Here is a 15,702-nt window from a genome sequence, read left to right on the forward strand (position 1 = left end):
TTTTGGGTATTTTAGTGTATTTTTTGGAGTAGTTGAGTGTATTATTTGGTCTATGTCAGTGTATTTTTGGAGCATTTTAGTGTATTTTTTTGTGCATTTTAGTGCCTTTTTAGTGTATTATTTGTGTATTTTTTGTGCATATTGGTATATTATAACTATGACTGTTGGACTGTTATTTATGTGAATGCAAGGTCTGAAATTTTACCAAAAACCCAAATAGAAAAATGTCATAAATTCAGCTTCATCAGACCTGCAGATACCCTGGTTTATTTCTCCACATTCCAAAGGCCAGGTTACACGTAGAATCTGTTTTTCCAATGAGTGTAGTCATAGATTTCATAGAATAAATATTACAATAGTATTTATGTTTTCCAACCAATTTCAACAGGTATTTACCTTTTATACACCCAAGTATTAATGATTTAACTGGAGTATATAAACAGTTTTGTCTTAAATAGATCAAAGTATAAATATCTTTTTATTGAAATATAAGCATAATAGCATTTTTTATTATAAATACGTGTGTGTATTTTTAGTCTAATCCAAACCACTCCAAAATGGCAGCTACACTGATTTCTTAATAGCAACAGTAAGAAGCAACCAATACATAAAAACTTATTTCACTTCAGTGTACGCTAAAAGAAGAGTAGATCCTACCTCGGTTTGTTGGTTTTCAGAATCAGAATACTTTTTCAACACCAGTGTGTTACAGTTTGGTTCCATTCAGGTAGAATAAAAAGTAGCAAGAAAGAAATTATCAATACAATGAAATATACAATAAAATAAACATATTAAAACATAGGACAGCAATTTGTGCAACATATAGAAGGCAATATATTATTATCAATATGATAATTAAAAGAAATGTACATGTAAATATTATTGTGTTATTAAAATTATGCTATTATATTTTATTTGTATTTGCTGTACTGTAAGTCATTTGTTTGTGTGATTTATTTGATCTACGTTTAAAATAATCTGTGCTGTTTAATCCTGGTGAATTCCATCTGTATTTACTGTTCTGTCTCTGTTTGTTGTACTATATCTTGTTCTTGTTCCTGTTCCATGAACCATGTGTTTGATTTAAAACCTAACCTTCACTAATATCTGTTAAAACATGTTTCTGATCGAAACCCTCCGTCTGTAACCGTGTGTTCTGTGGCATCCGTCTGCAGGGAGTGGTTCTTCCTGTTGTCCCATGAGGTCCTCAACCCTATGTACTGTCTGTTCGAATACGCCGGCAAGAACAACTACTGTCTGCAGATTAACCCCGCCTCCTCCATCAACCCCGACCACCTCACCTACTTCCGCTTCATCGGCCGCTTCATCGCCATGGTGAGCCCTCTTCTTTTAAACACGGGATGATTCTTTGTCTTCCACACTATTTTTTTATTTAAGTTTTACAAATAAGATACAAAAAAAATCAACAAAATAGCTTCTCTCATACGATATATAAAAACAATAGGTAATCTATTACAACAAGTACATTGTGTACAATGACATAAAATATCTAATTTTGAATTAAGAAATTATCTGGACAAATTTGATGCATGAAAATAAATAAATAAATGAATAAAAATTGTAAACTATATATATTTTCGTAATTTTTATTTTATAATTTTTTTATTTGAGGTTTATCTCCAGCGGAGGAAAGCAACTGAAATGTTGACTTTCATTCGCTATGTTTCTTCTGTTTTTCACTTCTTTTCGTCGGTACTGACAGAATTAGCTCAGACAGTGCAGCTTAACATCCAAACTTTTTATTTCTCCACACTTAAAGTACCACTTTTGGTTATTTTTAATATATTAAAGACAAAATATGGACCATTTTCATATAAAGACACTGTGGATCAATGTTCTGAATCATCCTTCATATCCCTCTGTCACTGTGTTAGGGTGTATTTATCTGGTTGATGCTGCTTTCTGCCTGCTTTGTCTTATTTTTACCTTGTTTTACCATGTCTGGGATGTTGAATTCAGTCCACATACAGACCTATACGAGCTCAAGTGGGTCAGACCAATAAAATAATAACATAATAACCTATAAACAATGTCAACTTCAGTGTAATGTTTGGATTTCACAAATTCATCCCTTGGGCCAGACTGGACCCTTTGGTGGGCCGGTTTTGGTTTGACACCCCTGATGTAGGGGTGAACACAACCACTCTGAAACAATCCCAAAATGAAGTTTTAATTATGTTTGTATTTCAGAGCTTTTTTCTCGCCAGCATTTACTCTTTTGTTCACTTGACCAACACTCACTCACAGGACAAGCCAACTTTGAGCGATGCTTTTACAGACAATAATCGAGAAATGCTGCAGATTCGTTCTTTAATAGAAGCAGCATAAATAGAACCATAATTGACTTCAGAACCACACATAATAATGAAGCCACAAATAGAAGGTTTATGGGTGAATTATGTTCAGGAATTCAAGAACTTCACCATGTCCTGTAGGAACAACCAGAACATTGTCTCCTGATGATGTTAGTATGTTCACATCGTTCTGGTTTTCTTCCTCTGATCCACATCCGTCATACATGGATGAGTCACCTTTACCTCCATGTTCATACATGATGCACAGTACGAACTATGAAGCCTCGTTAAAGTCTCATAAACCCACTCCCTCCTCCCATCACCCCACCCCTCACCCACACTATGACCTCACCGCCGCACCCAGCCTACACCCACCAGCAGCTGCCTATATTTAGTCCCAGAATGCACTGTTAACATTAAACCGCTCTGTCTGACTGAATGTACTTGAACGCACACAGAATGAATGATTTCATATTTGAAATATTTTTTATTTTCAATTTTTTAACATTTTTATGTTTTTAAAATATTTTTAATGTTTGAAAAGCAAAGTGTATATTGTAAACTAGCGCGTTGACCCATGGGGATCCACGGGTTCTAGATATGGTAGTTTTCATGCTGTTGTGTATTTGTGCATGCTGTACTGCATTTGTCCAGCAGTCACCACCAAAGCATTGTGGGTATAGCAGTATGATTGTAAGGCTATTGTATTCCAAAATTACTAATATCTCCCAAAATATTGGTCCTATCAACTTGCCGTTGTCGCTAGTCTGTTCCTTGACCAAAAATACACAAGTATGTCAAACTGCAGCAGTCAGCTCTTTCAGGATTTTGAGTGAGTCCCCAGACACACATACACACACACATACACACACACAGAGGCCACTTGGCTTTTATAATATAGATAATATCGTCGTTGTCGGGCAGAAACCTCTTATGTCCAAAACTGTTATTTTTCAGGAAACTGGAAAAGCGGTGTATATTCTAAATAAATAAATTAAATTAAGTGATGTAGTGATGAGCTGTTTTCAACACTTTTCATTGGTTAAATATTTCTAAAACCGTCAGGCCAACATGAAGACTGACCAATGGAATCATTTTATGGCAAAAAAAGACCAAAAATGGACTTACGAGGTTTCTGCCCGGCAGTGACGATATATAGTATATAAACAGCAATAGAACAATGTCAACATCCATTCGTCCATCCTTTGGTTTTGCTGTAGAATGAATCAAAGGTCCAGATGTAATTCCATTGTAACAGAATGCGGGTCATTTTGACCCCCCTATGAAAGCCTGGGGTAGTAAAACAAAAACTACAATTACAAAACATCTATAAAAGGCATGATGTCAGTAACGTGTTTTTTTAAGGAATACCTGGAAGATGAAATAATAACTTTTCATTATAAAGATATTACAATAAAACAACCTCACTGGGTCATTTTGACCCACTTTGGATCTAAGGGTTAAATAAGGATCAGTTCTATTGGTTTGAGCCAATAGAACACAGAACTCACCTGTCTGCTCTGACACATCCATACGCCAGATGATTGACAGCCACAGATGTAGAAATATACGATAATCAAACATTTGTGAGGCGTTTATTACATGAATTGTCAGCTACTTTTTGTTTCTAGAACTCCAGGTGCAGACTATTTCCTGGACGGTGACTGAAATTATATCAGACTGCAGAAATAAAAGCTCTATTCATTGTCCCTGTAATGGCCACTGGCTGTGGAAGTGTTTCTGACACTCGGCCGGCCATGAAAAGGCTCCACCATGAATCACCAGCGCTAACGACGAGCCACCGACATTAAAATATTCGCAATTTGTTTAGAAATTATTGGAACCAGATGTCACCAGTGGCCATAAAATACCATTATAATATCAGCAAATTATGACTGCTTTAGATCCTTAGTATTAAAGCTCCATGGCATCAGACGTTCTGATGTGGAGATGTTGAGTCCAGGGGTGGGGCACACCAGTGGGTCCATGAAGACTGGTCCTGGTTCTGGTTTAGTTTTATCTCTACATGTATTTGGGCCACGGCACCATGAACTTAGATTCTGATTAATACTGATTTAATGTAATCCTTATATTATTATTATTATTATTATTATTATTATTGATAATAATGAAATTTAAACTCTATTTTTGTTCTAAATGGAATAGTTCTTTAGCGAAGTCTTATTCCTAATGTTTGGTACATTAAGTGCTTTCTCATTGTTCAACGTAGAAAAGTAACGTAGTCTCAAACATGGAGGATTTATAAGAATCACATCATAAACTTTATTTAGATCAGGGGGGTCAAACATACGGCCCATGGGCCAAAACCGGTGCACCAAAAGGTCCAATCCAGTCCATCCAGGGATGAATTTATGAAATGCAATGCCTTATTTGTCCTTATTGATCCTTCTTTATCCTTTTTGATCCTTATTGAGCCTTATTTATCATTATTGAGCCATATTGATCCTTATTGAGTTTTATTGATCCTCATTGATCCATATTGAGTCACATCTCTGGGTGGTTTTCCTTGTGCTTCTGTCCACAGGCTTTGTACCATGGGAAGTTCATTGACACTGGCTTCACGCTGCCGTTCTACAAGCGAATGCTGGACAAGAAACCTACATTAAAAGACTTGGAATCCATAGATCCAGAGTTTTATAACTCCATCATGTGGGTCAAGTAAGTACCGGCTGTGTTTACTGTGTTTTTGCAGATCGTGTATAAATCCTTGTAGATCAGTGTTCTTATTGCTCTATGTGTGTTCAGGGAGAACAGTCTGGAGGAATGTGGCGTGGAACTATATTTCGCTCAGGACATGGAAATCCTGGGTAAAGTGTCGACTCATCAGCTGAAGGACGATGGCGAGAACGAGCTGGTCACCGAGGAAAACAAGGAGGAGTACATCAGGTGAGAGCGTCATCAGGGACGACGAGCACATGAACACACACAAAAAAAACAAACAAACAGTAAAAGTCAAAGCTGTGTTTGTTGTTCAGCCTGTTGACGGACTGGAGGTTCACCCGCGGAGTGGAGGAACAGACCAAAGCCTTCCTGGACGGATTCAACGAGGTGGTTCCTCTGGAGTGGCTGCGATACTTCGACGAGAAAGAGCTGGAGGTGAGGAAGATGAGGAGGAGGAAGATGGGTTATTAGGGAAGAAGCATTATTACACAACAAACCACTGACTGTGGATGAGGTTTTCTGTGGAGATGAGGATTTACAGCAGGAAGGTCAAACTCACTTTAGTTCAGGTTCCACGTACAGAACAATGTGATCTAAAGTAGGTCAGACCAGTCAAATAATAACAGAATAACTCATAACTTTTTTTTATGTTTTAGAGTGAAATAAGTACAATTACATTATGAAAATGTTTATATCTACAAACTATCCTTTAAAAAATGTGAAAAACATGAACAACCTGAAATTTCTTAAAAATAAGTGTGATTTTAACAATATTCTGTCTCAGTTTATCATTTACACATGTACATTACAACTTACAGATCACAGTGGATCTACAAATACACAAAACATTTAATAATTTTCAGAAATTTTAGAAACATGAACACAATTAACAGAGAAAAATAACCAAAAAACAACAAAAATGAACAAAATAAAGAATAACAAGAGGAAAACTTATACAAAAATGAACAAAAAATGGAGAACCATTAACAAAATAATGTTAAAATAACACTTATTTCTTATCTTATTTCTGTGTTTTAATTCATTGTAGTGGATTACATGCATCAACACTTTAACATGGAACAGTGTTAGTTTTTCAAGCATAAACATCCATAAAAGTGAAGGCATGAAAGGGTTAAACACCTCAACATAACGACAAATACTCACAAATAAAATCTCAAAATAATGTTTAATGTCCCAAAATATTGATTTATTTTGATTTTGATTAACTACTGTCAGATGAGTTTTCAGATAGTAGTTCTTATTTTACAGTGGTTTAAATGTTCTGTTCATTTTGGACTTTTTTCAATGTGTTTCTTTAAACCTGATACAAATACAGCGGTGATTTCTGAGGTTTTCTACCCATTTGTAACCAAAAGCGTTTGTAGAATCTTTCATACCTTTGACCAGATGAATAGAGTAAATTTATTTTCGTGCTTTTTATTTCATACTTGCTTATTTTTGCGAGCTGAGCTTTCGGACACAGAGCCAAAGGTTCCAGGATTCAACTTTAGGAAAAATGTGTCCTTCAACAGGATGAAGTGAAAATGAAGAGCAGCTGTGGTTTAGTTTGTCAAATGTTCCTGACGCTGACGTTCAGTTTGCTCTTTTCTCCTCAGCTCGATGTTCGATCCAGATGAGTCAGGAAAATAAAAACATATTAACCTATATGTAACAGCTCAAACATGCTCTCAATGTTTTAGAGTGAAAAAAGAAAAATACATTAAGGAAAATGTTTGCATCTACAAACTATCCTTAAAAAATACAAACAACCTCAAACTTCTTAATAAAAATAAGTGTAATTTTCACAATATTCTGCCTCAGTTTATCATTTACACATGTACATTACAACATACAGATGACAATGGATTCACAAATATACAAAACACTTATTTTTCTTTGGACATGTCAGGTTCATTGTTGTTTAGAGGATTTTTTTACACAAAAATAAAGAAAAATTTGTAGTTGTCATCATTTATAGTTTATTCTGTTATTATTTAACTGGTTTGATCCACTTTGATCAAATTGGTCTGAATGTGGAACCTGAACTAAATGATTTTAACATCATCAGTTGTTAATATCTTCAGTGTAATGTTTTATTTCACAAATTCTTCCCATGGGAGGGTTTGGACTCTTTGGTTTTGACCGTATGTTTGTCATCGCTGGTCTAAACTAACAAACAGTGAATTCAGGAGGTCGGAGTTGTCACTGTTTCCTCCGTCTGTTGTTGTTAAAGGAGTGATATTTTGCTTTTTTTTTTTTTTTTTAAAGTTATATTTTATTGATTCATTTTAGAAATTTTACAACACAAACTATTAGAACATAGCGTCAGTTGTCGTCCTGTATATTGTCCATTTTTTCCATCGATCTTCATAAGTTGCTTGCTGCCATCTTATGATATACGGAAGTTTCTCCGTGTTGTGAATTTCTTCCACAATGTCTCTCCAATTATTTAGGGTAAGAGGGTCCACTTTACACCATTTTCATGTGATGGCTTTTTTAGACGATGCCAAGAGGATTTTAATCAAATATTCATTCTTACTTGGTTTGTCTTTTCCTGTTAAATGACCAAATATAACACAGAACATGTCCTTGTGGGTTCATATCCCAATATTTTCCAAGTTCTTCGCTGATATTTTTCCAATATTGGGATAATTTTGTGCACTGCCAAAAAACATGTGCATGACCCACATCCTGCTCACCGCACACCCTCCAACAGGGCTGAGGTAATGATAGTGAAGCCTTTTGGATCTTTGGTGTTATAAAAAATCTCATTATGTTTTTCCAACAAAATATTTTCCAATTTCTGGAATTAGATGTAGTTACTTGAGTTTCACATATTTCATACCATGTATCATCACTTAATTCTACCAACAGTTCTTTTTTCCATTCATCTCTAATATACAGAGTTGAAGTTTTCCTGTTCGACACCAATCCCTGATACAGTTTGGGTATCGCTTTTCCTCTTCGTTCTTATACGCTTTACGTGCTATTTCAGTGATCTGGTTGTGTTTACCTGGGAGGTCTGGTATTATCTCTTTATGATAACGGTCTCTGATCTGAAGGTACACAAAGGAGTCACGATGTTCTAAGTCAAAGTCCGGTTGTAAGTTTTGAAAGTTAAATATTTTGCTTTTTTAAATGGAATTCTGCATTTTCCAACATTTCCCTGTGGTCTCCATAAACTGTAAATGCTCTGCTTGGGTCTGAGTTCTTCATTCATTCAACTCCACAGGTCCATCTTCAACCCTATTTCTGAGTAAAGACACCAGAAAGGTCATTTTGAGCGCTGGCCCTTTAAATGCACATGAGCCACTTCAGGCCCCGCCCCCTCCAGGTTGTTGATCGTGCTTTCTGTCCCGTTCAGCCACTTGTGTTCGTTGATACAACCAACAACTGAATATTTTAGGTAATTGGCTCGAAGTTTGGACATATTTTTAGTCTGACTACACCGCTGCTGGATGACAACAGTTATGGCGTACTCTGAGAATGGTTCGTCTGAAGTCTGGACCTTATATGTGCAAAGTCACGGCGTAACTAGTTCATAAAACATAATAATTAAGCAGTGAATTCAAACAGGTTGTAGAAATCCACTCGATTTTTTGCTGGAATGAATATAAAGATAGTTTTGCAGCACCTGAAGGGTTCAAATTCACACTGTATGAACTATTAGGGTCCAAATGCACAAATAAATGAACCAAAGACTAATAAAAGTGGGTTTAGTTGTATAGAATTCTAATAACTGCTAGCAAAAAGGCTGTGACCAGACACTGGCTCCAACCTGAACCACCTAATCTGGAAAAATGGGTTGATATTGTGAATGAAATTTACCAGATGGAAAGACTAACCTTCTCCCTTCGATTACAAATGAACAAATTTTCAAATCTATGGTCGAAGTGGATATTTTTTGTTTACACTTACCAAACACAATCTGTTGGAACCCTAAATGTACAAGAAATGACAATAGAATGACAATGTATCTGAAATTGTCTTGTTTTTTGTGTAATTAATTAATTCTACTTTTCATATTTTTTTTATTTATTTATTTTTCTTTTTTTTTTCTTTAGAGAGAGGAGGTCAAAGTCTCTTGGTCTTTCGTATGTGTTTTCTTTATGCAACAATGCATCCATTGTTCACTGTTTAATTGTTTTGTTTATTAACAAAAAAGAAAAACTGAAATGTTGAGAATGGAAAGATTGGTCATTGGTCACACACTTGTTATGTGACCACAATGTAATTTAAATGTATGTTGAACTTTTGTCAATATTTCTAAATAAAAATCTGGAAAAAAAAAAAAAGTGGGTTTAGATAAATATGAGCCCTTTAATGCTGTTGTTGTTGTTGTGTTTTAGTTGATGCTGTGTGGGATGCAGGAGATAGACCTGTCCGACTGGCAGAAGAACACTATCTACAGACACTACACCAAGAACAGCAAACAGATCCACTGGTTCTGGCAGGTACGGACCGTCACATGGACCACCATCAGCCGTTGTGTAACAGTGTGTGTCTGTGCTGATGAGGTGTGTGTCCGCAGGTGGTGAAGGACATGGACAACGAGAAGAGGATCCGCCTCCTTCAGTTTGTTACAGGAACATGTCGACTGCCGGTCGGAGGCTTCGCTGAGCTCATAGGTACCAAACACACACACGTACGGTAGAGGAAAAAAGGCTCAGACGCCCCGAATATATACACACTCTCATGTATTATAAAGAAATATTTGTTAGTAAATGTGTGGCTGCACCAGACTGACACAAACAAACACAAATGAGTTATTTTGTTTGTTGTTAATAAGAAAAAATAATGAAACTAAACAGAATCAGAATATTTTATTAATGCCAGAGGATATTAGTGTGTGTTAAAGTCGCTCCATTCAAGTGTAATTAAAATATCAGGAAAACACTCAGTTAAACACAGAACAGCAAGATGTACAGTACGCACTAGACAGATATTATCAATATGATAATTAACAGAAATGTAGATAAATAAGATAATAATGCAGTCATTGACAGTTTGAACATGTCATGTCCTGAATGTGTTTCAAAAGATTTGATTCAATTCGATTTGATAGAACTTTATTGATCCCTCAGGAAATGCAGGTTCCAGTAGCAGCACAACAACAAATGTACACATTTAAGAAATATGACAAGAAAATAGTAATAATAATCGTAACAATGGTATGTAAGTAATAAGTAATATAACTATGTAAGTAATAGTAGTAAAAATATTGTAATTTTATACTAGTAATAAATATAGTAAAAAAAAAATAAATAAAGGCATTATCTGCTCAAACATCCAGTTTTGACCTGGATGGAACTGAGCATGTGCAGAAGGAGCATGTGGGTTTAATGGGACCGATACTGGACACAGTTCAGTGACTTAGACTGAGTATTAATGTAATATGTCCCAAATGCATGAACTAAACCCTTTTTTTTCCACCGCTGTAGTGACTGCAAACAAGCTGAACACACAAACCATAGTTTTCAGAAACATTCCAGCGTCTATTTTTTTTTAAACATGTATTTATTGAGATTTTCTTCTATAACCAAGAAAACAAGTTACAAACAAATAACAAGGCACATAGCAAGTATATATATGTGTATAAACACACAAAATACACCCAACACGAAAGAAACGACTAATAATGTTACAAGGGAAAAAAAACAAAAAAACACACAATCGACTAAATATGAAATAATCATCCATCCATCTTCCATTTGATGAACTGACAGTTTGTGTAATCCTTACAGGAAGTAATGGTCCCCAGAAGTTCTGCATAGACAAGGTGGGGAAGGAGACTTGGCTTCCGCGAAGCCACACATGGTGAGTTACCAGGGCAACGGTTACCATGGTTACCAACCAACACAGGTTATACAGGGAGTCCACGGATCCTTAAACAGTACTGAATGGGATTGTACATACCCTGTTTGTGTGTTTAGTATATTTAAGTGTAGTTCAGTATAATTTTTTGTGTATTTTAGTGTATTTTTGGAGCATTAAAGTATATTTTTTTGTATTATTCGAGTATGTTGGCGTAACTTTTGTGTAATTTAGTATATTTTTGTGTATTTTACAATATTTTTTGAGCATTTTAGTATATTGTTTTGTATTTTTTGAGCATGTTAGTGTAACTTTTATGTAGTGTAGTATATTTTTTGTGTATTTTAGTGTATTCTTTTGTGTATTTTAGTGTATTTTTGGAGCATTAAAGTATATTTTCTGTGTTATTTGAGCATGTTAGCATAACTTTTGTGTAATTTCGTATATTTTTTTGTGTATTTTGCAATATTTTTGGAGCATTTTAGTATTTTTTTGTGTGTGTTTTTTTAAGCATATTAGTGTAATTTTTATGTAGTTTAGCTTATTTTAAGTGTATTTTAGTGTATTCTTTTGTGCATGTTGGTGTGTAATAACTATGGGACCTGTTGGAGTGTTATTTAAGTGTTTAAGAGTTTAATACCAGAAGGAATGAAAGACTTCCTGTATCCTCATTCTAGTGTCGATCATTATTCAGCAGCACAAACTCTGTTGACTGAAAGTATGAGTCTGACTTTGTTGTGGTCCTGCTCTCGGCAGCTTCAATCGCCTGGACCTCCCCCCTACAGGAGTCTGGAGCAGCTGCGAGAAAAGCTCCTGTTCGCCATCGAGGAGACGGAGGGTTTTCGGACAGGATTGACTGACCCGGACCGACACCGGCCGGGCCCTGAATCAACACAATAGTTTATCTTCTTGTTCTTTTTCATTTGTTAATCACAGGGCTATGAAATCACCTGACATTAAGCCCCTTACCCTGATCCAGTAGAGAGGGCGGGGCCGAGAGACTGAGGGGGCGGGGCTGAACGGAGGCTGCGTTCGTGGATGTTTGTGTCGACGCCGCTGTTTTATGCATAGAAACAGTGAATGTGTTTGGAACGTGCAGAGATTTATTCACTATACGGACAAAAGTATGTGGACACGTTGAATCCAGGTGTTTCTTTTCTAACGGGTCTGGGGTACAAAACGATAACGACTAATGTCAGAATATAGTTTTATATTATGGGATAAACATCATTGCATTGGTTAGTTTGGTTTAATTGTTACCTTGGCTTTCGAAATACCTCAGAGATGGTTTTGACTTAATTTCTCTCAACATTGATTTTGTTTTTTGTTTTTTTTAATCCATGACTGTAATTAATTGACGATGATGTTTCTAAACTACATGGACATAAATATTGGGACACATCATGTCTACAGCTGTAAGATGTCCTGTTTATGATGATTTGAGATAAAAACATCAAAATTTTCTTAAAGTTTAATGGGAGATTTTTCTTCCTCAGTGAGATGTGAAGAAAGTAGATGGTTAGTTGTGGAAGAAAATTATTTTTTACTGTCAGAGTATGAAAATATGTAAGAAATTTAGAGGTAAAATATTTAAAATCATAGTCATGGATAAAAAAACAAACAAAAAAAAAACAAATCAATGTTGAGAGAAGTTCAGTACAAACCTTCTCTGAGGCATTTTGGAAACAAAATAATTTAAACCCAACTAACCAATGCAATGATATTTATCCCAATATAAAACTATATTATGAAATTATTATGCCATTATTGTTTTGTATCCCAGACCCCTGTTAGAAAAGAAACACCTGAATTCAACGTGTCCACATACTTTTGTCCATATCAGACCATGGAGTCCCAGCCCCCCCCCCCCCCCACCCCCCCCCCCCCCCCCCACACACACCACACACACACACACCACACACACACACACAGCTTAGACAGCAGGATAATTTTATCGAGCCACGACTCCTACAACAGCACAGCTACAGCAAATGCAGTAAAACATATCTACGAGAGTTTTTTTATTTCGAGACCTTTAAAGTGCGAAGCGAGAGCGAGCAGCGTGGCGAGTGGCGTTGTGAATGCATGCGTGTGGATCATGTAAAACAGACACAGATGTTTTCACCACCCAGTTCCACCAGAGCAGACCTGATGGTGTTTTTATTTTTCTGTTAATTGTGAGATTCTGCATTTTTCTCCTGTATATAGCTAAAATAAATGACATTTCAATCTTGAAAAGTTGGTGTTTCAAAGTGTTTTTTGTTTCTGTTTATGTACAATAATTATTAAAGAAAAAATGTGATTCTACTGAAACAAGCAAACTATCCTACACCAGATACATGTTTGGTGAAGACGACTCTGAAATGTTGTTAAATGATAAAAGCAGCAAAACAGATCCATCCATCAGAGTTCCCTCAAACAAAACGAAACAAAAAAAAAAAAAATATTTGAACATGTAAATGAAGTGTTTATGGAACAAACTATCAATGAAATTAAGAAAAATGAGTAAAAAAAAATGAACAAAGTTATCATAAATTAAGAAAATGTTGATTTTTGGCTATTTTTATCATAAATTTAAAGAAAAAACAAGCTAAAATGAACAAAACTATCAATGAATGAAGAAAAAGTTAGTGAAAAATGAGCAAAATGTTTATAAATTAAGAAAACTTTGTTCATTTTTTGCTCATTTATCAAACACTTAAAGAAAAACAAGCCAAAAAATGAACAAAACTATTGATGAGTTTAAGAAAATTTGTAAAAAAAAAAGATCATAAATTACGAAAACTTTGTTCAGTTTGGCTCATTTATCAAAAAATTTTAAGTAAAACAAGCCAAAATGAACAACACAATCAATGAAATTAAGAAAATTTGTTAAACAAAACAAATAACAAACATGATTGTAAATTAATGAATTTTGTTCATTTTTGGCTTAAATATAAGTGTAAAAAAAAAAAAAAAAGCAATTAATGAAGATTACATTCATTTTTGGCTCATTTATCAAACATTTAGAGAAAAACAAGCCAAAAATGAACAAAACAATCAGTGAATTTAAGAAAAATTTGTAAAAAAAATAAATAAATAAATAAAATAAAAAATAAAATAAAATAACACATGAAAGTAAATTAAGGAAATTTTGTTTCAAATTATGGATCTTTCCGGGTCCCCCCTCCTCCAGTGCAGAATTATGACATCTGTTGCATTTTAATTATGTAAAAACTGGATGAACTGCATCATAAAAACATTAAATATGAATCTGATTTATGATCAGATATGAAAGATTTGAATCCATTGGATTTGTGCTGTTCACACTGTCATATCTGATCATATCTGATCCTATACGGGTGTGTGAACGCATCCTTTGTTCTGTTCACATCTGAGCAGACTTCAGTGAAGTTTGAGTCGACATGCTTTCATTCTGAGCTGCATTTTCAATCAAACGGAGCCAAACCACAGAATGTGGCTGATGTCTGGAAAACACTCCAGTTCAGCTCAGAACCACCAGGACAAACCAGCTCTAGTTATTAGGAACAAAAGGTCTCATGGGTCTAGAATGACATTATTTTAACATTAACTTTAGTTTTGTTTCTGCATAATGTCAAAGAAGAATCCAAATGTATTATTACATGTTACAGTAACAGTAGTTGGAAGAGTTTCAGTGGTTCAAACCTCAGGCACAAATGTTCACCTTCTGCCTCTTATCAGAAATCCAACTGTAATGAAATAATCTGCATTATTATTTCTTTATCCATCAGTAGTCATGATGTTATGGCTGAAATATGGAAATGATATATGGTGATTTATGGAAATAACAAACACATTGGTCATTTTACTTGATTTTGTGACACAGAAACGTGTGTTTGGTAATGACGAGAACTTATATGGACAATACTGAAACAATATTAAGCCGAGGTATAATATCGTTAAAATGGCACTTTTTTATATGTATAAATTTGAAGTTGTTCATTTCAGTGATCAGGCAGAGGAGTGTGTTCAGCTCCACTAACAGGCTCAGGAACTCTTTCATCCCTCTGACATTCAGACTGTTCAACTCATCACTGAGCGGCCTGGGGGGGGGGGGGGGGGGGGTCTGGGGGCTCTGTCTCAGTCATGACCACATTAGGACTGATCCAATGAGACTTTAAAATATCCAAGCACCTTAAAACCACCGTAGATCTCTTCAATAACTGTTCCACTTAAATCACTGTTGTCACTTTCTGTCCACTGCCCTGAAATGTGTACATACAATCAGAAGTCTGTATTTACAGTTTTGTACAGGAAGCTCTTTACAGGTAGTTCTTTAGCAAGTGTCTGTTACAGTAGATATACTGACCTTAATGTCAACTGGTTATTAACCCATGTTGTGTTCTGGTCTGTTTGTTTTTTGTCTTCTTGTGCTGTAGGTAAAGCTGCCTGAATACTGGAATTTCCCTTGGATCAATAAAATATCTACTCTATCTATCTATCTATCATCTATCTATCTATCTATCTATCTATCTATCTATCTATCTATCTATCTATATATCTATCTATCTATCTATCTATCTATCTATCTATCTATCTGTCTGTCTATCTATCTGTCTGTCTGTCTGTCTGTCTGTCTGTCTCTTTAAAGACCTGTCCTTAATTTTATTTTACTCTTTTCATTCTTAATAGAGAAAAAAAAAAGTATGTATTTATCATTATTTATAGGTTATTCAGTTATTATTTTACTGGTCTGACCCCCGTTAGATCATTTTGGACTGAATGTGGAACCTGAGCTCTGGGATCCTGCTGCGTCAAACAACTACAAACCACATGGCTCCAACCCGGACTTTTATTGTGAAAGACCGGAAGTCCTCCGCCGGCCCCGGAAGTAGCTGTTTCATGTCTCGAGATGCCGCCAAGACGCTCA

The 15,702-nt window shown here is 35.4% G+C and overlaps 1 protein-coding gene across 1 annotated transcript in view; it reads left to right on the forward strand.

Moving 5' to 3' along the window:
* Positions 1 to 11,711, forward strand: part of LOC115420989 (NEDD4-like E3 ubiquitin-protein ligase WWP2) — a 77,976-nt gene extending 66,265 nt beyond the window's left edge. The window contains 9 exon segments of the mRNA XM_030136637.1: positions 1,176 to 1,335; positions 4,861 to 4,994; positions 5,082 to 5,222; positions 5,312 to 5,432; positions 9,347 to 9,451; positions 9,529 to 9,625; positions 10,742 to 10,814; positions 11,568 to 11,581; positions 11,584 to 11,711. Coding sequence (XP_029992497.1) covers positions 1,176 to 1,335; positions 4,861 to 4,994; positions 5,082 to 5,222; positions 5,312 to 5,432; positions 9,347 to 9,451; positions 9,529 to 9,625; positions 10,742 to 10,814; positions 11,568 to 11,581; positions 11,584 to 11,711 — 973 coding nt within the window.
* Positions 11,712 to 15,702: the final 3,991 nt, after the last annotated feature.

This window comes from Sphaeramia orbicularis, chromosome 6 (genome assembly GCF_902148855.1).
Source record: "Sphaeramia orbicularis chromosome 6, fSphaOr1.1, whole genome shotgun sequence".
Taxonomy (NCBI): Eukaryota; Metazoa; Chordata; class Actinopteri; order Kurtiformes; family Apogonidae; genus Sphaeramia; species Sphaeramia orbicularis.